The 19,306-nt window shown below is 37.9% G+C and overlaps 5 protein-coding genes across 6 annotated transcripts; 3 read left to right on the forward strand and 2 right to left on the reverse strand.

Moving 5' to 3' along the window:
• The first annotated feature begins 2,421 nt into the window (after positions 1 to 2,421).
• LOC123475960 lies at positions 2,422 to 3,797 on the forward strand. Its single transcript, XM_045179219.1, has 4 exons — positions 2,422 to 2,913; positions 3,060 to 3,295; positions 3,355 to 3,518; positions 3,584 to 3,797. Exons 1-4 carry the CDS (start codon positions 2,829 to 2,831, stop codon positions 3,795 to 3,797), a joined length of 699 nt encoding a protein of 232 aa, XP_045035154.1. The 5' UTR covers positions 2,422 to 2,828.
• Positions 3,798 to 3,891: 94 nt separating this feature from the next.
• On the forward strand, positions 3,892 to 5,410 carry LOC123475913. The gene is made up of 4 exons (XM_045179142.1): positions 3,892 to 4,090; positions 4,171 to 4,351; positions 4,828 to 4,964; positions 5,027 to 5,410. The coding sequence occupies exons 1-4, from the start codon at positions 3,935 to 3,937 to the stop codon at positions 5,372 to 5,374; spliced, it is 822 nt and encodes a 273-aa protein (XP_045035077.1). The 5' UTR covers positions 3,892 to 3,934; the 3' UTR covers positions 5,375 to 5,410.
• A 326-nt stretch (positions 5,411 to 5,736) lies between these two features.
• LOC123475908 lies at positions 5,737 to 10,141 on the reverse strand. Of its 2 annotated transcripts, XM_045179134.1 has the most exons (5): positions 6,990 to 7,460; positions 6,608 to 6,843; positions 6,386 to 6,549; positions 6,105 to 6,320; positions 5,737 to 6,028 (listed from the first exon to the last, which is right to left on the reverse strand). In XM_045179134.1, exons 1-5 carry the CDS (start codon positions 7,072 to 7,074, stop codon positions 5,803 to 5,805), a joined length of 927 nt encoding a protein of 308 aa, XP_045035069.1. In that variant the 5' UTR covers positions 7,075 to 7,460; the 3' UTR covers positions 5,737 to 5,802. The 2 variants fall into 2 exon arrangements, 1 of the variants encoding a protein (XP_045035069.1); XR_006651451.1 differs by lacking the exons at positions 5,737 to 6,028; positions 6,105 to 6,320; positions 6,386 to 6,549 and having other exon boundaries at positions 6,713 to 6,843; positions 6,990 to 10,141.
• Positions 10,142 to 10,171: 30 nt separating this feature from the next.
• Positions 10,172 to 11,024, reverse strand: LOC116930477. The gene is made up of 2 exons (XM_045179150.1): positions 10,538 to 11,024; positions 10,172 to 10,479 (listed from the first exon to the last, which is right to left on the reverse strand). The coding sequence occupies exons 1-2, from the start codon at positions 10,887 to 10,889 to the stop codon at positions 10,370 to 10,372; spliced, it is 462 nt and encodes a 153-aa protein (XP_045035085.1). The 5' UTR covers positions 10,890 to 11,024; the 3' UTR covers positions 10,172 to 10,369.
• A 4,637-nt stretch (positions 11,025 to 15,661) lies between these two features.
• On the forward strand, positions 15,662 to 18,401 carry LOC123475914. Its single transcript, XM_045179143.1, has 2 exons — positions 15,662 to 16,287; positions 18,263 to 18,401. The coding sequence occupies exons 1-2, from the start codon at positions 15,701 to 15,703 to the stop codon at positions 18,303 to 18,305; spliced, it is 630 nt and encodes a 209-aa protein (XP_045035078.1). The 5' UTR covers positions 15,662 to 15,700; the 3' UTR covers positions 18,306 to 18,401.
• The last annotated feature ends 905 nt before the right edge of the window (positions 18,402 to 19,306 follow it).

The following is a 19,306-nucleotide window of genomic DNA, read 5'->3' on the forward strand; positions in this document are numbered from 1 at the left end:
TGCATATTCGTACGCTTGATTATCCAGTGTCTTTCCCAATACGGTGTTGCCAACAGAGATGTCATTCTATTTACTCTTCCTTGGATGCGTTTGTGAAACATATGGATAAAAAGCATAGCAGACAATATAGCAATATTGCTCCCGTAGCTAATGACTGCGATAACCTTGACGGCTACGTCCCCGAAGGGGATAATGGAGACCATGAAATGCAATGCCGCATCCGAGTGACATTGAATCAGATAAGTGTTATAGCAATGAGGCTATGAAATTAATACTGTGTTTAGTTAGTAAAAGCTCGGTGACATTTAATTGCGTGACTGAAGTGCTTGCAATTTTTGATAATTACCTGCAATCTACACTTGCCAACATACACAACAAATTAGAGCAAATTGAAATTGCCTATCATACCCCTACTTTGTCCATTGTACTAGACGAAATCAATAAATCAAGGCAATGCATTTCTTCTCTTAACACCGATTACAAAATAAAAAATTCAATAACTCAACATAATTTGTTTATAAATCCCATAGAGATTGTGCTGGGTGAAAGAGAGGAAGTGCATTTGCAGGATGGGGCCTCAATCAATAATGTCACTGTTAAAGATAAAGCTTACTACGTTCCCATTTTCAGTATTATAAGAAATTTGTTGTCTGACGAAAAATTTGCAACACATATTTTCAATGAAAAATTGTTTCGCAAAAAAGCTGACGGAGTATATTCAAATTATTGTGATTCTACTAAGTTCAAGCAACACGGTCTCTTTTCCGACAAAACTAAAATTAGTTTGAGAATTCAATTGTTTTATGATGGCATCGGAACAACAAATCCTCTTCGTGGCCATGCATCAATTCACAGTGTTGGTGTATTTTATATTTCTTTTGAAAATATACATGAGAAGTACAGCTTTAATTTTCAAAAGTACATCTCCTTTCTATGATTAATACTTTAGATGTTAAAACGTATGGTTTCGATGTTATTTTAAGAAAAATTACTGATGACATTAAAATTCTTGAAACTACAGGAATTCCCGTAGAAATAAAAAATAAAGGAACAGTGCAAATATTTGGATCGATAAGTCAGTTTTGTGGGGACAGTCTCGCAACAAACGAAGTATTTGGACTTGTTGAAAATTTTAGTAGGACGGAATACTGTTGCGCGATTTGTTACGGTAATATCCAGGAACGAAGTACATACTTTTGGGAATCCGCGTTTCGTTTACGTAACAAAGAGTTGCACAAGGACGACTTAGAAATGCTGCATTCTGATGATGAATTACTTCATGTTCGGGGTGTTAAAAAAAACAGCGTCTTAAACGAACTAAAATTTTTCTATACGTCCACAAATCGTACCGCTGACATCATGCACTTATTGCCTGAGGGAATCTTACCTCTTGTATCTGGGAATATTTTACATGAATTTATTACTATCCGGAAAGTTATGTCACTGACTGATTTAAATAGAAAAATTCGATGGGTTTTTGCTTGCCTCAAAGTAGACAAAGGTAATACGCCCCCTGAATTGAACAGCCTCAAGCCACCGGGGAAAGGGTTATCACCTAAACTTACCGCTAATGAAATGCTTTGTCTTTTTAGGTATTTACCTGTTATCCTTGGGCCATTTATCCCTACGGGTGACAAGTTTTGGGCTTTGTTTGTTCAGTTGCAAATGCTTGTAGACATCGCATATGCTCCTAAACTTACAGACGTGATATTAGATTACTTTGAAGAACTTTATGAAGATCACATGTTGTTGTATAAAGAACTTTATCCTGAAATCGCGGTTAAACCCAAGCAGCACTTTTTGGTCCATTTTAAAACAATTGTTAAAGAAAATGGACCTACCCGTAACCTTTCTTGTTTGAAATATGAACTACGAAACGGATTTTTTAAACGTTTGAGCCATGTCGTTTGTAATTTCAAAAATATTAGCAAAACCTTGACCACTCGAAATCAATATACAACCCTTGCTCACTCTATTATAGGAGATATCTTACGCGACGAGTTTATTTTCTCAGGTCAACAAAAAACATGCGTTTTACAGTCAATTGAATCCTCAGAAATCGTAGCCCAAAACTTAACATACCATTAACCACGACTGTTGACATTGTAAAACACGTTGATTATTATGGCGTAACTTATTCAGTAGGAAATATAGTCGTTATTAGTAAAGAAAATTTTGAATTAAAATTTGGTGAAGTACAGTCTATTATTCGAGAAAAGAAGCAATGCGTTATATTGGTCCAAAAATTTGAAACTGTTGGTTTTAATTCACACCTGCACGTATTTAAGGTAAAAATACCAACAACTACTGAACTTATTTGCATTGATTTCACTGAACTTTTTGATTACCATCCATTGGACCTCTATTATAGTATATCTGACGATAATTACTACGTCAGATTGAAATATCACCTCTTTTAAAAACAACCGTATGAAAAATAATTTAAATCCATTTTATGACTCACATTAATTTTAATATACTCCATTAAACACGTTTAGTTCATTTTACTGTCGTAAGAGTCAATAGCAAAATTACTCCTTTCGAGTAAACGTTGCCATATAGAAAACATTATTTTAGATAAAGCTCTTTTTTGGTGGGGGTTGGGGGTGGCGGGAGCTGCAGTAGCCGTGGGTCTATCATTATTCCCAAATTTTCCACGCTATTGCTCATTTGTGCGTAGGTGTCTGCCGCGGCCTATTAATTTCTCCTCACAAAACTGAGTTTGGTAGCAAACTAGAGTGTCTGTTAAAGAGCAAATAGTGAATATTAAAAAAAATCAAGACAAGTAAACAGTGACAAAGCAGTGAAGTGAATATCAAACATACGCAATGCCTCTGTGTAAAATAATGATAAAAGGTACGGGACAAACTGGTATATTCAACGAAGAAACGCTGCTTGACTTGAAAAATAAAAGTAAGTACTCATTCAATACCATTTTTTACGTACATTTTATTTTTAAATATTACACAAATGTGCTAACGTTGGCTAAGTGGAAGCGTGTCTGGCTGACAAATGCAAAGGTCTGAAGTTCGAATCCATATTTAATACTTTTTTTTTAGTTTCTCAAAGATTCCTGGCACCTGTCGATCTCCTAGAGCTGCATAGCGACGGATTTCCTGTTGTGTGCGATGACGACTTTTTGTGCCTGAGTATCGTTGCTGGTCCTTTAACATTCACTGTCACTATCCTTGAAGGCCGTGAACGCTACAATGACCATAGAGGCCTACCAGATTTGGGCAACGAATTAGATCCAGAACCATCAACGTCTGAGACTGGGATCGATATATCTTTAGAGGTACCTTAGTTTTATAAATTCCCAAACATTTTATTCACACTATTTTTTTTCATTACTAGGATTATTACCCGATTCGCGACATAATTCGTGAAAACGGGTGGGATAAAAGCCGCGTTGATGCTTTCTTATGCCGCTTAGATGCCGAGGACGCGGAGCTCAGTAAAAAGGATCGTTCTGCTATTAATATTGCAGTCGGTAAATGGCTCTACAAACATAAGGGAATGTAAGTAGGATTTTTTATTCAAATTTCATCTTAATGTTATTTAATTTGATTAAAATTATTAACAGGAATGGCATGCCAAAGCCAGCAGAATTTGACATGGCTGCCAAGTCGATTGTAGCGCATTTTCCGATAGCAAAGGATGCATCAAGCACTGCCGATAACATCATTCACTCTTCGTGGTATGATGTAAATACAAACGTTGGACGTTTATCAAATTACGTCAGGGATCGCAGATCCAATAATAAGAATAAAGGGGCTCATTGTAAGGAGCTACAATAAAAGGTACGTATTTCAAAATAATATTTTTGACAGTGCGCGCATACATTTTTTAATTTTTTTTATGTTTTTCTGCATGCAGACAAACTGAGAATTTTGAAGATGAATTCGACATTACTTTACAAGACCAAGAAAAATTTATGCGCGAGAACCAAGTAACCGCCGAAAATAAAGAAAAAATGATGCAGTGTCATTTTGGCACGCTCGAATCCCGTAGAAAATGGATCCTCGAGAAGAAACCTACCGTGACAGACATTCTGACAAGGTTTCCCAGATTCACATCACTAAAGGGAGCGGTAACAAAATAATAATTATCGGGCCTATCCCTGGGGTTAATATATAAAATATTTATAAGTTGTTCTTTCTATTTTTACAGGTTGATTGTGACCTGAAATTTGTGGAAGGGTGGCGAACAGAGGAATTTACCGAAAGGTGGAAAAAAATTGAAAAATCTTTGGCAGTGGAGCTATTGAAAAAACACGGAGAATCTTTGGGGCCGTTTGCAGAGCTCACCATGGATCTAGTAGATTCTTATGAAAATTCACTGCTCGGACTTGGTAAAAATTTCAAAACTTCAAATATGTATATATATCTATCTATACATATATAGATACTCTATATAGATACTATATATACAGTCATGCGTGGAAGTTTCTTTAGCAGGCAAATGGGTCTATATCCTTCTATTTCTTTTTGATGGAGGGGATAGTTTGGTGCCTACCGTACCCCTTTATGCTATTCCTTTTTTCTCTTTCTTTGCAACCCGCGAAAAAGGTGCAACATTAAAAGTAGGAAAATTAACTGAAACGTAGAGGAAGAGAAGAATGGAAAGAAAACGAGGGTATGGTAGGCACCATAGTATCCCTTCCGTCCAAACAAAATGAAAGGATATAGACCCATTTGCCTGCTAAAGAAACTTTCAAGCATGACTGTATATTGATAGATAGATACTCTATATAGATACTACATATAAATATTGTATATTATATTTGTTTATATTTTTACTTACAGTATTTTTTTTATATGATTTTAGATACGGCCAACGACAGGAAACTTATAATATTTTCATCTCTTCCAATTCTTTTTCCACCTCGCCCGTCTAGGGCCTCGAAAGGGTTTACACTTCCGAATCTGAAAAATATTTCCCAAATCTTTGTTCGTCGGTTCCCGGTAAGTATAATAATTGAAATAAAAATTAACTGAAAAGTGAGAAGACATTTTTTTTACCTCAGGTTGGAACAAATTTATCAGAAGCCTTGCAACGGTGTGAGACCAATGGAATGATCCAACCCGGATTAATTGTTATTGGAAATCGCCGTTACATAAAAGCGGATCTCATCCCAATCAAAATTAATACTCCATCGGCTGCTGAATCTATTGCAATTTTGTTTGCTGTATATCATATATTCAATTTAATTTTTCCCGACAACCTCAACCTGGTGTATATTTTTTTGCAAAATATGATGGAGCATGGGAGGGAAAAAGAGGCTTTACCCAACAACAAAAAAAAGAAAACATGTAAATCTTTGGTTGTCAACGATTTTTCATTGAAAATTCTACAACTTTTGAAGCCGGAATAAAACTCGGAAAAAAAAATACAACTACTTTTTCTCCTATTTCACCTCCTTCGGCCATTTTTTATTCTATGATTCATAATTATGAAAAACATAATACTTGATTAAAGGGGAGAAGCATTTAAATAATACGTAACATGCGTACAAATATTTACTGAATTAAATTAATTATATCAAATAACAGTTAAATAAACATTATGTAGTAACAATTAAATTAGTTGTATCTAATAACAATAACATCAATTTCATCTAATGATAATTTTGTTAATTTAATCTAATAACAATAACATAATGTCTTTAAGCGTTATGACATACCACAGTATTGTATAATAACGAAGGACATATGCATACATGTAGACAGAGACTGTCCGAAAATAGAAAGAACAACTTATAAATATTTTATATATTAACCCCAGGGATAGGCCCGATAATTATTATTTTGTTACCGCTCCCTTTAGTGATGTGAATCTGGGAAACCTTGTCAGAATGTCTGTCACGGTAGGTTTCTTCTCGAGGATCCATTTTCTACGGGATTCGAGCGTGCCAAAATGACACTGCATCATTTTTTCTTTATTTTCGGCGGTTACTTGGTTCTCGCGCATAAATTTTTCTTGGTCTTGTAAAGTAATGTCGAATTCATCTTCAAAATTTTCAGTTTGTCTGCATGCAGAAAAACATAAAAAAAATTAAAAAATGTATGCGCGCACTGTCAAAAATATTATTTTGAAATACGTACCTTTTATTGTAGCTCCTTACAATGGCCCCTTTATTCTTATTATTGGATCTGCGATCCCTGGCGTAATTTGATAAACGTCCAACGTTTGTATTTACATCATACCACGAAGAGTGAATGATGTTATCGGCAGTGCTTGATGCATCCTTTGCTATCGGAAAATGCGCTACAATCGACTTGGCAGCCATGTCAAATTCTGCTGGCTTTGGCATGCCATTCCTGTTAATAATTTTAATCAAATTAAATAACATTAAGATGAAATTTGAATAAAAAATCCTACTTACATTCCCTTATGTTTGTAGAGCCATTTACCGACTGCAATATTAATAGCAGAACGATCCTTTTTACTGAGCTCCGCGTCCTCGGCATCTAAGCGGCATAAGAAAGCATCAACGCGGCTTTTATCCCACCCGTTTTCACGAATTATGTCGCGAATCGGGTAATAATCCTAGTAATGAAAAAAATAGTGTGAATAAAATGTTTGGGAATTTATAAAACTAAGGTACCTCTAAAGATATATCGATCCCAGTCTCAGACGTTGATGGTTCTGGATCTAATTCGTTGCCCAAATCTGGTAGGCCTCTATGGTCATTGTAGCGTTCACGGCCTTCAAGGATAGTGACAGTGAATGTTAAAGGACCAGCAACGATACTCAGGCACAAAAAGTCGTCATCGCACACAACAGGAAATCCGTCGCTATGCAGCTCTAGGAGATCGACAGGTGCCAGGAATCTTTGAGAAACTAAAAAAAAAGTATTAAATATGGATTCGAACTTCAGACCTTTGCATTTGTCAGCCAGACACGCTTCCACTTAGCCAACGTTAGCACATTTGTGTAATATTTAAAAATAAAATGTACGTAAAAAATGGTATTGAATGAGTACTTACTTTTATTTTTCAAGTCAAGCAGCGTTTCTTCGTTGAATATACCAGTTTGTCCCGTACCTTTTATCATTATTTTACACAGAGGCATTGCGTATGTTTGATATTCACTTCACTGCTTTGTCACTGTTTACTTGTCTTGATTTTTTTAATATTCACTATTTGCTCTTTAACAGACACTCTAGTTTGCTACCAAACTCAGTTTTGTGAGGAGAAATTAATAGGCCGCGGCAGACACCTACGCACAAATGAGCAATAGCGTGGAAAATTTGGGAATAATGATAGACCCACGGCTACTGCAGCTCCCGCCACCCCCAACCCCCACCAAAAAAGAGCTTTATCTAAAATAATGTTTTCTATATGGCAACGTTTACTCGAAAGGAGTAATTTTGCTATTGACTCTTACGACAGTAAAATGAACTAAACGTGTTTAATGGAGTATATTAAAATTAATGTGAGTCATAAAATGGATTTCAATTATTTTTCATACGGTTGTTTTTAAAAGAGGTGATATTTCAATCTGACGTAGTAATTATCGTCAGATATACTATAATAGAGGTCCAAAGGATGGTAATCAAAAAGTTCAGTGAAATCAATGCAAATAAGTTCAGTAGTTGTTGGTATTTTTACCTTAAATACGTGCAGGTGTGAATTAAAACCAACAGTTTCAAATTTTTGGACCAATATAACGCATTGCTTCTTTTCTCGAATAATAGACTGTACTTCACCAAATTTTAATTCAAAATTTTCTTTACTAATAACGACTATATTTCCTACTGAATAAGTTACGCCATAATAATCAACGTGTTTTACAATGTCAACAGTCGTGGTTAATGGTATGTTAAGTTTTTGGGCTACGATTTCTGAGGATTCAATTGACTGTAAAACGCATGTTTTTTGTTGACCTGAGAAAATAAACTCGTCGCGTAAGATATCTCCTATAATAGAGTGAGCAAGGGTTGTATATTGATTTCGAGTGGTCAAGGTTTTGCTAATATTTTTGAAATTACAAACGACATGGCTCAAACGTTTAAAAAATCCGTTTCGTAGTTCATATTTCAAACAAGAAAGGTTACGGGTAGGTCCATTTTCTTTAACAATTGTTTTAAAATGGACCAAAAAGTGCTGCTTGGGTTTAACCGCGATTTCAGGATAAAGTTCTTTATACAACAACATGTGATCTTCATAAAGTTCTTCAAAGTAATCTAATATCACGTCTGTAAGTTTAGGAGCATATGCGATGTCTACAAGCATTTGCAACTGAACAAACAAAGCCCAAAACTTGTCACCCGTAGGGATAAATGGCCCAAGGATAACAGGTAAATACCTAAAAAGACAAAGCATTTCATTAGCGGTAAGTTTAGGTGATAACCCTTTCCCCGGTGGCTTGAGGCTGTTCAATTCAGGGGGCGTATTACCTTTGTCTACTTTGAGGCAAGCAAAAACCCATCGAATTTTTCTATTTAAATCAGTCAGTGACATAACTTTCCGGATAGTAATAAATTCATGTAAAATATTCCCAGATACAAGAGGTAAGATTCCCTCAGGCAATAAGTGCATGATGTCAGCGGTACGATTTGTGGACGTATAGAAAAATTTTAGTTCGTTTAAGACGCTGTTTTTTTTAACTCCCCGAACATGAAGTAATTCATCATCAGAATGCAGCATTTCTAAGTCGTCCTTGTGCAACTCTTTGTTACGTAAACGAAACGCGGATTCCCAAAAGTATGTACTTCGTTCCTGGATATTACCGTAACAAATCGCGCAACAGTATTCCGTCCTACTAAAATTTTCAACAAGTCCAAATACTTCGTTTGTTGCGAGACTGTCCCCACAAAACTGACTTATCGATCCAAATATTTGCACTGTTCCTTTATTTTTTATTTCTACGGGAATTCCTGTAGTTTCAAGAATTTTAATGTCATCAGTAATTTTTCTTAAAATAACATCGAAACCATACGTTTTAACATCTAAAGTATTAATCATAGAAAGGAGATGTACTTTTTGAAAATTAAAGCTGTACTTCTCATGTACATTTTCAAAAGAAATATAAAATACACCAACACTGTGAATTGATGCATGGCCACGAAGAGGATTTGTTGTTCCCATGCCATCATAAAACAATTGAATTCTCAAACTAATTTTAGTTTTGTCGGAAAAGAGACCGTGTTGCTTGAACTTAGTAGAATCACAATAATTTGAATATACTCCGTCAGCTTTTTTGCGAAACAATTTTTCATTGAAAATATGTGTTGCAAATTTTTCGTCAGACAACAAATTTCTTATAATACTGAAAATGGGAACGTAGTAAGCTTTATCTTTAACAGTGACATTATTGATTGAGGCCCCATCCTGCAAATGCACTTCCTCTCTTTCACCCAGCACAATCTCTATGGGATTTATAAACAAATTATGTTGAGTTATTGAATTTTTTATTTTGTAATCGGTGTTAAGAGAAGAAATGCATTGCCTTGATTTATTGATTTCGTCTAGTACAATGGACAAAGTAGGGGTATGATAGGCAATTTCAATTTGCTCTAATTTGTTGTGTATGTTGGCAAGTGTAGATTGCAGGTAATTATCAAAAATTGCAAGCACTTCAGTCACGCAATTAAATGTCACCGAGCTTTTACTAACTAAACACAGTATTAATTTCATAGCCTCATTGCTATAACACTTATCTGATTCAATGTCACTCGGATGCGGCATTTCTTGCATTTCATGGTCTCCATTATCCCCTTCGGGGACGTAGCCGTCAAGGTTATCGCAGTCATTAGCTACGGGAGCAATATTGCTATATTGTCTGCTATGCTTTTTACCCATATGTTTCACAAACGCATCCAAGGAAGAGTAAATAGAATGACATCTCTGTTGGCAACACCGTATTGGGAAAGACACTGGATAATCAAGCGTACGAATATGCATTCGCATATGTCTCCCAACATCTAAACGCGAACCAACTTCCACATTTTTCTTACACACGGGGCAGTTAAACATGATGATAAACAATAACTCTATTATAACTTAACTTGTAAACGTTAGAATGACGTGGGTAGCCAAGTATAACTGACTTATTGCCCATGTAGCCTACCCTTAACAAACATGCGACCACGAATTTTTTTGCAATCCAAGGCCGTGGTCTGGTGGTACTTATTCTTTTATTTCTTTGTTATGGATGCCACCCCCCCCCTTCCAAGGAAACTCATAAGCGTCTCTACCTCCAAACAAATCCCGAGATAACTTGTCGGATTTGACTCTTGGTTAAAGAAAACCACGACTGTGGTGGTTTTGGCGCTAAAAATTGCGGGAAATCTGAGAAATATGTCGGTAAAATTAGGAAAAAATATACCGAGATACAATCTCGAAATATTTTTCCGACATATTTCTTAGAGAGTAGTGACCACAATGCATGGTTTAGATCCCGGTAGCAAGGAACAAGTTCCAGTCTGATTGCAAATTTGGCAGGAATTTGGACTAAAAACAGGAACAGCTATTTCTTATAATGTTTTAAATTATTAAAAATAAAGGTCATCAATCCATAGAATAAATAATACCTTTCTGAAAGATAATTCCACTTTTGGGATCTACAAATTCATGAGACAACAGATGTTTTGATGTGAAATCAGTAAAAAAAACTGTTCTTTGATGGAAAGGACTGTTGATGTGAGGAACCAAATCACATTCAGCACATAAATGCTTTTTACAGTGATAACACTTAATCAGTATTTCGTGTTTCTCGGAGCAGGAATCACATTCTTTTTTCAAACAGGCTTTCGAACAAACAAATGCAGAGAAGACCACTTGTTCCATTTCTAACCAAGCTTCATCTAAACATTCTTTGTTTCTTTTCACTGCTCTTTTGTCCTTCTTCATTTTGTCCAGCCGGACATGGGCTAATTTCATCATTTCACTAGACAGTCCAATTTTTTGTTCTAAAACAGCAAAACTTTCAAGAGCACTTTGCAGGAAAAGAAATTAACATAATAATACTACAAACATTTAAAAATTGCTTTTACGGGGTACAGTTTGGTTGAAATCTGGTTCAACATCAAATGAGGGTGTTCCTAAACGGCGGAAGCGGAATGGCGGATTGGCGGAACCTAAACGGCGGAATCAAGGTGGAATGGACATTTTTTTTTTCCCCGTTCCACCAACTAGCCTGCTCCTTCCATACCTATGCTAGGTCTAAATGGCGGAACGGATTGGCGGAATAAGTTCACAGAACACTACTGTGGCGAATGCTTATGTGTTTTAAATATGTATGAAAATAATGTGTAACTAAATAAATAATAGTAAAATACATAAAATAAAGAGAGTAAAATTGTTCATTTTTTTTACTTCAGCTTCAAAGAAATGGAATACCGTGTACTGAGCTAGCACTTTAACACAGCTAAACTGATTTAGTCTTCAAGGTCAGTTGCTGAACCCCAACCACATTAAAAAGTTGAAGGTTAGTCATCGACCACGTTTCACCCTCGCAGTGTGCTTTCCTATACGGCTTAGTTTTTAAATGGCTAACCCATTTTCTGATGTGATGGATTTATTTGAAACCGAATCAGTTCCAGTGCTTAGTGAAGTGCCATTGCGTTCAAAACCCGGATTCTGTTATATTTATCAGTGGCAAGAAAGTGAAAAAAAAGAAGACTGGAGACGAGATGACTATCGTTGGAAGCAAGACGGTACGTGTAATTTTGTGCATGATGGTGTAGAGAGAGGGAAAAAGTTGTATTTCAAGTTACAAATTGGATTTAAAGAATGGTCTAAACAATTTAAGAAATCTGCGTACACGCATCCGACCTACGATAAAAAGGTTCTCGTACTTTATGAGGGTGACGTTTCCGTGGTGAACGATTTTTGTCACGGAAATGCGACGAGTAGGAAAAAACCGAAAAAGTTTTCCATTCCGACAGGCCGTCGCTATTAAAGGAATTGAAGTTAACGGAAGGAATTGGACATCCTGTGAAATTTTATTCTGATTTTGTCAACAAAGCGCCAAGATCGTTAACTCGGCAGGTAATTGATGCGCCTAGGGACCTAAAACAAGCGAGAAACGCCCAACAGGTTGTTCGAGATAACAAAAGACTTTCCCGTGATCCCATCTGTTACTTAACAGAACTCTACTACGAAACCGACTTCATCAGTGACCTGCTCCTTTTTCCTACTTTGATTTGCCTCTGTTATCACAAACGTAAGTTTAAATTGTTAACTCGCTTTACATTGACGTAACTAAAATGTATTTTTAGCGGTTATGGAGAATTTTTAAAATCTGATTGGCCGCAGCGATCTCCCTGCCATGTGGTTAAGTTATGACACTACATTCAAGATGGGAGATTTTTATCTTTCTATATTGACCTACCGTGATACACAGTTTGAACAGAGGCCGGTTACGCCGCTTATGTATATGCTGCACGAACGGAAATGGGAGTCTAGTCATGACTTTTTTTTTTAGTGATTCACCAAAATTGTTTCTAAAATGACTGCAGAAAAAAAAATGGCAATCGCGACTGACGAAGAAACCGCTATCGTTAATTCAGTGAAGCGATACTTACCCACCGTGCATTGGGTACGCTGTTGGATTCATTGTTGGAGAAATATGAAATATAGCTGGCATCCTTGAACATAACCACACGGCCGGAGTGTCAGAATTACAAGCAAGATTTTATCCATCTTCTTCAACAGGATTCCGAAGAAGACTTTAAAGGCCAATTAATAGATTTGATGTGTTCATGGGATAAGGTAAAGTTTTATTGTAATTCCAGTTTTTACCTTTTACTAATCATAAATTAAATTTTCGCATCGTTATTAGAAATTTCAGGTTTACTTCAAACAGCACATCTATGACGATGCGCGGATTATGGGATCATGGGCGCTACGTCCATATGGATTTGAATTAGCTACTACAAATTCATCTGAATCGCTAAATGCTTCGCTAAAGCGATTTGTTAACTGGAAAGAGATGAGGCATGATGAAATAGTATTTGCCCTTTTGGATTTATCGGACATGCATTTTGCAAGAATCCGAAGAGGGCAATTTGGTGTTGGCGACGATAACATTTTGTTACCACATCTCAGACACCTCTATGACATTAATAACCCAGGAGTTGAAATACCCAAAAAGATATCCTCAGATGATATCTTAGAACGCCCCAGCAGAGTTGTCGCGTTTTCATATTCCGGGTGTATTCTCCCCATTGGTTTGGGAGAAAATGGTGATGTTTTTTCTCCCAACCCAATGGGGAGAAAACGCGACAACTCTGCTGGGGGGAGAAAGAAAGGGGAAAAAAGGATAAATTGATAAATTGGATTTTCAAATTGAAATTCATTGGGTTAAATTTAAATGAAAAAATTTGAAAATGATGTGTATTGTAGAACTAGCATAGTTCGGTTTTTTGCATCTTTTCCCGTAGTTTTATTACAAATAGTTCACTAATAATAGGTCGTAAAAGTAGCCACATTTCCATAAGGCTCTCTCGCGTGTTCCGATACTTAGGGCTCGGATTAAAAATCACCTAATAGCTGACCCCTATAACTCCCTACAAAAAAAAATTGGTCGCTTTCCGACGAATGCGCTGTATTTAGGAGCGCCGAGAAAATCGCCTTTTCCCATAAGGTTCTCTCGCGCGTTCCGATACTTTAGGTAGCCACTGTATATTTTTAGGTCCCCAACGACTCCAATAGGTACTATGATCCTAGTGGAAGCACCAAGCAGCGTGCAATAAAAATTATAGAAAAAGAACATATATCACTTGACCCAAAAATACAAAGCTGGACGGTGAAAGGGTCAACGGGCAAAAAATACTGTGTGGAACTATTCAACAACGGTGCGCAATGTCCGACTTGTAGCTGTGTTGCTACCAGTACGTGCTGCCACATAATGGCGGCAATGATTTCCATAAACTGCGTTTGGCAGTTGAAAAAGCAGCCAAACACCACAACTATGAGAAAAAATCAACTAAAGGCAGCTGATAAGAGGTCAGGTAGAAAGAAACCTCGCGTTGCTGATACAATTAACAATCTGACAAGAAAACGCCGATTATCTCATATAAATATTTGAAACGCTTCTATCATTAATGGAATTTTTAAAAAACAATTTTTAGGTGGATGACGATCTCGGAATTATGGAAGAGCTACTTGCGGAACAGGAGGAACCATTTAACGATACATTTGTCCTTCCCCAAAATGCAAGTAAGTAATGCCAACGACAAAAATGACGTCGATCGCGAAGCGAAAGGATTTTCGTTCTTTTTTGGCCAATATAGACCGAGACCTTGCCATGATATCTAAGAATATTAACACACCATTTTTTTTAGAAAACCATACAAATGTCAAATATCCCTTGTGGCCGGAATCAGAAAAAAACTTGGCCAAAGCAACGGGAGGGATGTTATCCCCACATCATGGCCCTCATTCCTGCCAGAGCAATGTCGGAGATGAAAAATTAAGCGAAGAGGCAACAACAACAAAAAACATTAAGAATTCTCATCTGCTGAGCATTGACGGCGACCGTGAAACAGCAAACGATCGGTTTCCCATTAATCTTCCTGTGAGAATCTCGAAAAAAGTAATAACGGTTACAAACTTACCTGTTTGATGTATATATAATGTTATATATTAATGTATACATAAATATATATGCAGAGAGAGAGAGAAAGAGAGAGCTAGTCTACTCTGGCATAAGTAACAATAATCCTACTTGTAATTGTCTATGGCAATTCCTACATCTACTACTAAATCTAATTGATAACACACTAAAATTACTTTATCTTTAAATTGCTACTATGTAATAAAATAACAATAACTTTATCTGTAATTATCAAAAATTTATAGGCAAAATCAACCGTTGTTCAGAGACATATTCCGGACGCGTACGACGATCTTCAAATCACAAAAGAATTGTCATCACTGGAGAAAAAAACAAATTTGGATCCTAGAGCGAACCACATACTGGATTCAAAAGAAATAGCCAGAATCGAAAAAGAAGAATGGCTGGGGACGAAACATATTAACGCAGCCTTAGCCCTTCTGAGGACTCAGTTTCCTAACATTGACGGACTTTTCAATGTCCAATGGGGACAAACCATAGAATTCCCGGCAGTGGAGTCAACCTGCTAGATACAGATTATTATCATTCAGCCACTTCGACCTTAACGGTGTAGAACTGATTTATTAGCTCCTCCAAAGACAAAAATAATCTGGCAACGCCCGACCGTATGCACAGTGGGCGTTCCAGATCCCCCACATCCTCAGAACCTTTTCAGCTCCGTCCAAACTTAGTCATGGGTGATATCCCGTCCTCGCCTTCGTCAAGTGAATCTACTAAACGTCGTCGTGCTTTACGTAGCATGTCTGGTGACACGCTTACTGTAGATTTAGGTGAAAATAGTGTTAATACGCCTGAGTTACCACCTGGTATTCCGAACTCCACAGATTCGCATGGTACGAAGAAAAACAAGAAGAAGCGTCGTCGTTCTCGCGATAGCTCCCCTTCTGATTCAGACTCAGGATCATCGTCTTCTTCTAGATCTCACGATCGTAAAAAATCCCGCAAGGATGGCACGGATTCAGGCGGATTCGACGAACCATCCAACGTCGCCATGCTGCCTCGCTCACGTGTTCGTGACCTACGTCGATGGATGAAAGAAGGTATTGAATCCAAAACCTAGGGAAACACCCTCCGGTCTGCTTATGTTCCCAAATTTGAGGGTGACTTTGAACTTATGGCTCCTTTATTGGACCCATCAATGGCTCGCAAATGGCTGCGCAATCTTGGCGAATCGTCTGATCGAGCTAAGCTGAAAGACTTTTGGGAAAAACAGCTCTTATCATTGCAGAGAGAAGTGAAAGATGCCTTTCAGCCTCTTGCCTACATGTTAGGCGTCATGCCCGAAAATTCCGATGCTGAGATGCCCGTTCAAACTGCTATACGTCTGCTGGGCCACGTGTTTTCTCGCATCACCAAGATGAGACGCTCCAACGCCATGCGCCACTGTGCGCCCAAATTCTCTACGATGTTGATCGATAATCGTCTGTTCTCATCTCGTGATTACCGTAATTTGTTTGGCAACAAATTTATTGACGCTTTGGAGAAAGAAGCAATTGCTGATGCCAAAATGGATCAGATCGGACGCTACGGTGGTCCTTCCAACAGCCGTGGAGGCAATACTCATTTCCGCAAAGGCGGATCCAATTCTGGTTCTGGCGCCAATTTCAAATCCAACGGTAACTGGAACTTCAACAAACCACACTCGTCTAACCGCAACAAGTCTGGCGGACAACAATTTACCGGCGCTTCTAATAATAACAAGTATGTATCAAATTTTCTCCCCCCTGTCTGTTCTGTCGATAGCTCGATTGTAGGCGGTCGCCTATCTCTTTTCTCTAATGCCTGGCACGCTTTCACGGATGATCCTTGGATCTTAAACATTATTGATTATGGGTTTTCTATTGAATTTACTCATCCCCCCCGTCCAGAAGCTTATTCCGCCAGAAGTAATTATGGACAAGGAGAAAACCGCTATTTGCAACTCGGAAGTCGAGTCCCTTAAAAAGAAAGGAGCCATCGTCGTGGCCCCTCTCCCGTTGAAAGTTTTATCAGTAATCAATTTGTCGTTCCCAAAAAAGCAACCGGGAAGTATCGCCCCATTTTTAATCTCAAAGCGCTTAACCAATTTATTCGCTATGAGCACTTCAAAATGGAATGTTTAGATAATGTAAAATATTTGATTTGCAGAAACGATTGGCTTGTCAAACTCGACCTACAAGATGCTTATTTTGTAGTCCCTGTGACCAGTCAACATCGTAAATTTTTGCGTTTCATATGGGATGGCGTCGTTTACCAATACGTATGCTTGCCGTTCGGTTTGAGTAGCGCCCCACGGATATTTACTAAGCTCATGAAACCAATAATCGCTCATTTGCGAAAACTTGGTATTCGTCTGCTAATTTATCTTGATGATCTGTTAATCTTGGGCAGTTCCCCTAATGGCGTTCTACAACATTTGCGCTCAGTAGTGAATTTACTTTTGTCCCTTGGTTTCCTTATAAATTGGGAAAAATCGGTCGTAATTCCGTCTCAGTCCATCGAATTTCTAGGCCTCGAAATCGACTCGCGCATGTTGTCATTTCCTCTTCCCAAATGTAAAGTTGATAACATTGCCTCCCTTTGCCAATCTATTTTGAAAAAAGATCGAGTAAAGCTTCACGAGCTCGCCGCAGTACTCGGAAATTTCTCTTGGTCGATAACATCAGTTCCTTACGCCCCAAGTCACTACCGGTCCTTACAGAGATTTTATATTCAGGCAGTCGGAGATTTTAGTAATTTGAACAAACTCGTTACCCTCACGCAAGAAGCGCGAATTGATATTCAATGGTGGGTTCATAATCTTAAACTTTCAAATGGCAAATCAATAATTCCACCATGTCCCGACTTATCGATTTATTCTGATGCCTCATTGAAGGGATGGGGATCGGTTTGCGATGGCGTTACTGCAAGAGGCCCCTGGCCTCTTGCCGACCAATCACGTCATATTAACGAGCTCGAGTTACTAGGCTCCCTTTACGCCCTGCAAATTTTTACCCAAAATTCATCCGATATATCTGTTTCTCTTCTTTTGGACAATTCTACAGCTGTAGCTGAACCTCAATTCATTGCTCCGCATCTGCAGCAACCTTTTCTCTTTCTCGCCCGCGCAAAACCCAACATGATGGGCCGTTACAATCTATTTCTTTGCCCCGCCTCTCCGGTCGTATTTGTCCAGTTGATTGCCTTGAAAATTATCTAGGACGCTCCAAATCATTGTGTCCATCATCAGATTCTCTGTTTATTTCGCTTAAGAAACCTTATCGAGCGGTGGGCTCTTCCACTATCGCCAGATGGATAAAGAAGTGTCTGTCAGACGCTGGAATAGATGATTCATTTTCAGCACATTCCACTAGAGGCTCTGGTGCATCTAAAGCAGCCAAAATTGGCATTCCCATTGAACAAATTTTGAAAGCCGCTAGTTGGACTAATGAGTCAACATTCAATCGATTTTACAATCGCCCTTTGACTTCCGCGTCTGTTGCGAGTTCAATTCTCACACAAACAGATTGACATCATCTTTAAAATCACCGTTAAGGTCGAAGTGGCTGAATGATAATAATTGTGGATTACTCGAGGGTCGCGTAGCGACCCGAAGAGTAATCTAGATTATTAGAAATGAAAGAACGAGACCTTAACGGTCTCGTTATTCCCTCCCTCACCTCCCTGTTTAATTATCATGTTCTTTTTTCTTTTACAGAGGTAAACGCTTCGTTAACTCCAAGAACGGCTACGGCAATTAACGTATCCTTGGCAAGATTTTGTTCGCGTTCCTCATCAACACAGAATTTCTCATTTTTGGAAGTCAATCATGTTTGTGTTTATTTGTGTCTCTGAAAAGTCCTGAGGATGTGGGAGAACATATATCACTTGACCCAAAAATACAAAGCTGGACGGTGAAAGGGTCAACGGGCAAAAAATACTGTGTGGAACTATTCAACAACGGTGCGCAATGTCCGACTTGTAGCTGTGTTGCTACCAGTACGTGCTGCCACATAATGGCGGCAATGATTTCCATAAACTGCGTTTGGCAGTTGAAAAAGCAGCCAAACACCACAACTATGAGAAAAAATCAACTAAAGGCAGCTGATAAGAGGTCAGGTAGAAAGAAACCTCGCGTTGCTGATACAATTAACAATCTGACAAGAAAACGCCGATTATCTCATATAAATATTTGAAACGCTTCTATCATTAATGGAATTTTTAAAAAACAATTTTTAGGTGGATGACGATCTCGGAATTATGGAAGAGCTACTTGCGGAACAGGAGGAACCATTTAACGATACATTTGTCCTTCCCCAAAATGCAAGTAAGTAATGCCAACGACAAAAATGACGTCGATCGCGAAGCGAAAGGATTTTCGTTCTTTTTTGGCCAATATAGACCGAGACCTTGCCATGATATCTAAGAATATTAACACACCATTTTTTTTAGAAAACCATACAAATGTCAAATATCCCTTGTGGCCGGAATCAGAAAAAAACTTGGCCAAAGCAACGGGAGGGATGTTATCCCCACATCATGGCCCTCATTCCTGCCAGAGCAATGTCGGAGATGAAAAATTAAGCGAAGAGGCAACAACAACAAAAAACATTAAGAATTCTCATCTGCTGAGCATTGACGGCGACCGTGAAACAGCAAACGATCGGTTTCCCATTAATCTTCCTGTGAGAATCTCGAAAAAAGTAATAACGGTTACAAACTTACCTGTTTGATGTATATATAATGTTATATATTAATGTAT

The sequence above is a fragment of the Daphnia magna genome, linkage group LG9, assembly GCF_020631705.1.
Source record: "Daphnia magna isolate NIES linkage group LG9, ASM2063170v1.1, whole genome shotgun sequence".
Classification (NCBI taxonomy): Eukaryota; Metazoa; Arthropoda; class Branchiopoda; order Diplostraca; family Daphniidae; genus Daphnia; species Daphnia magna.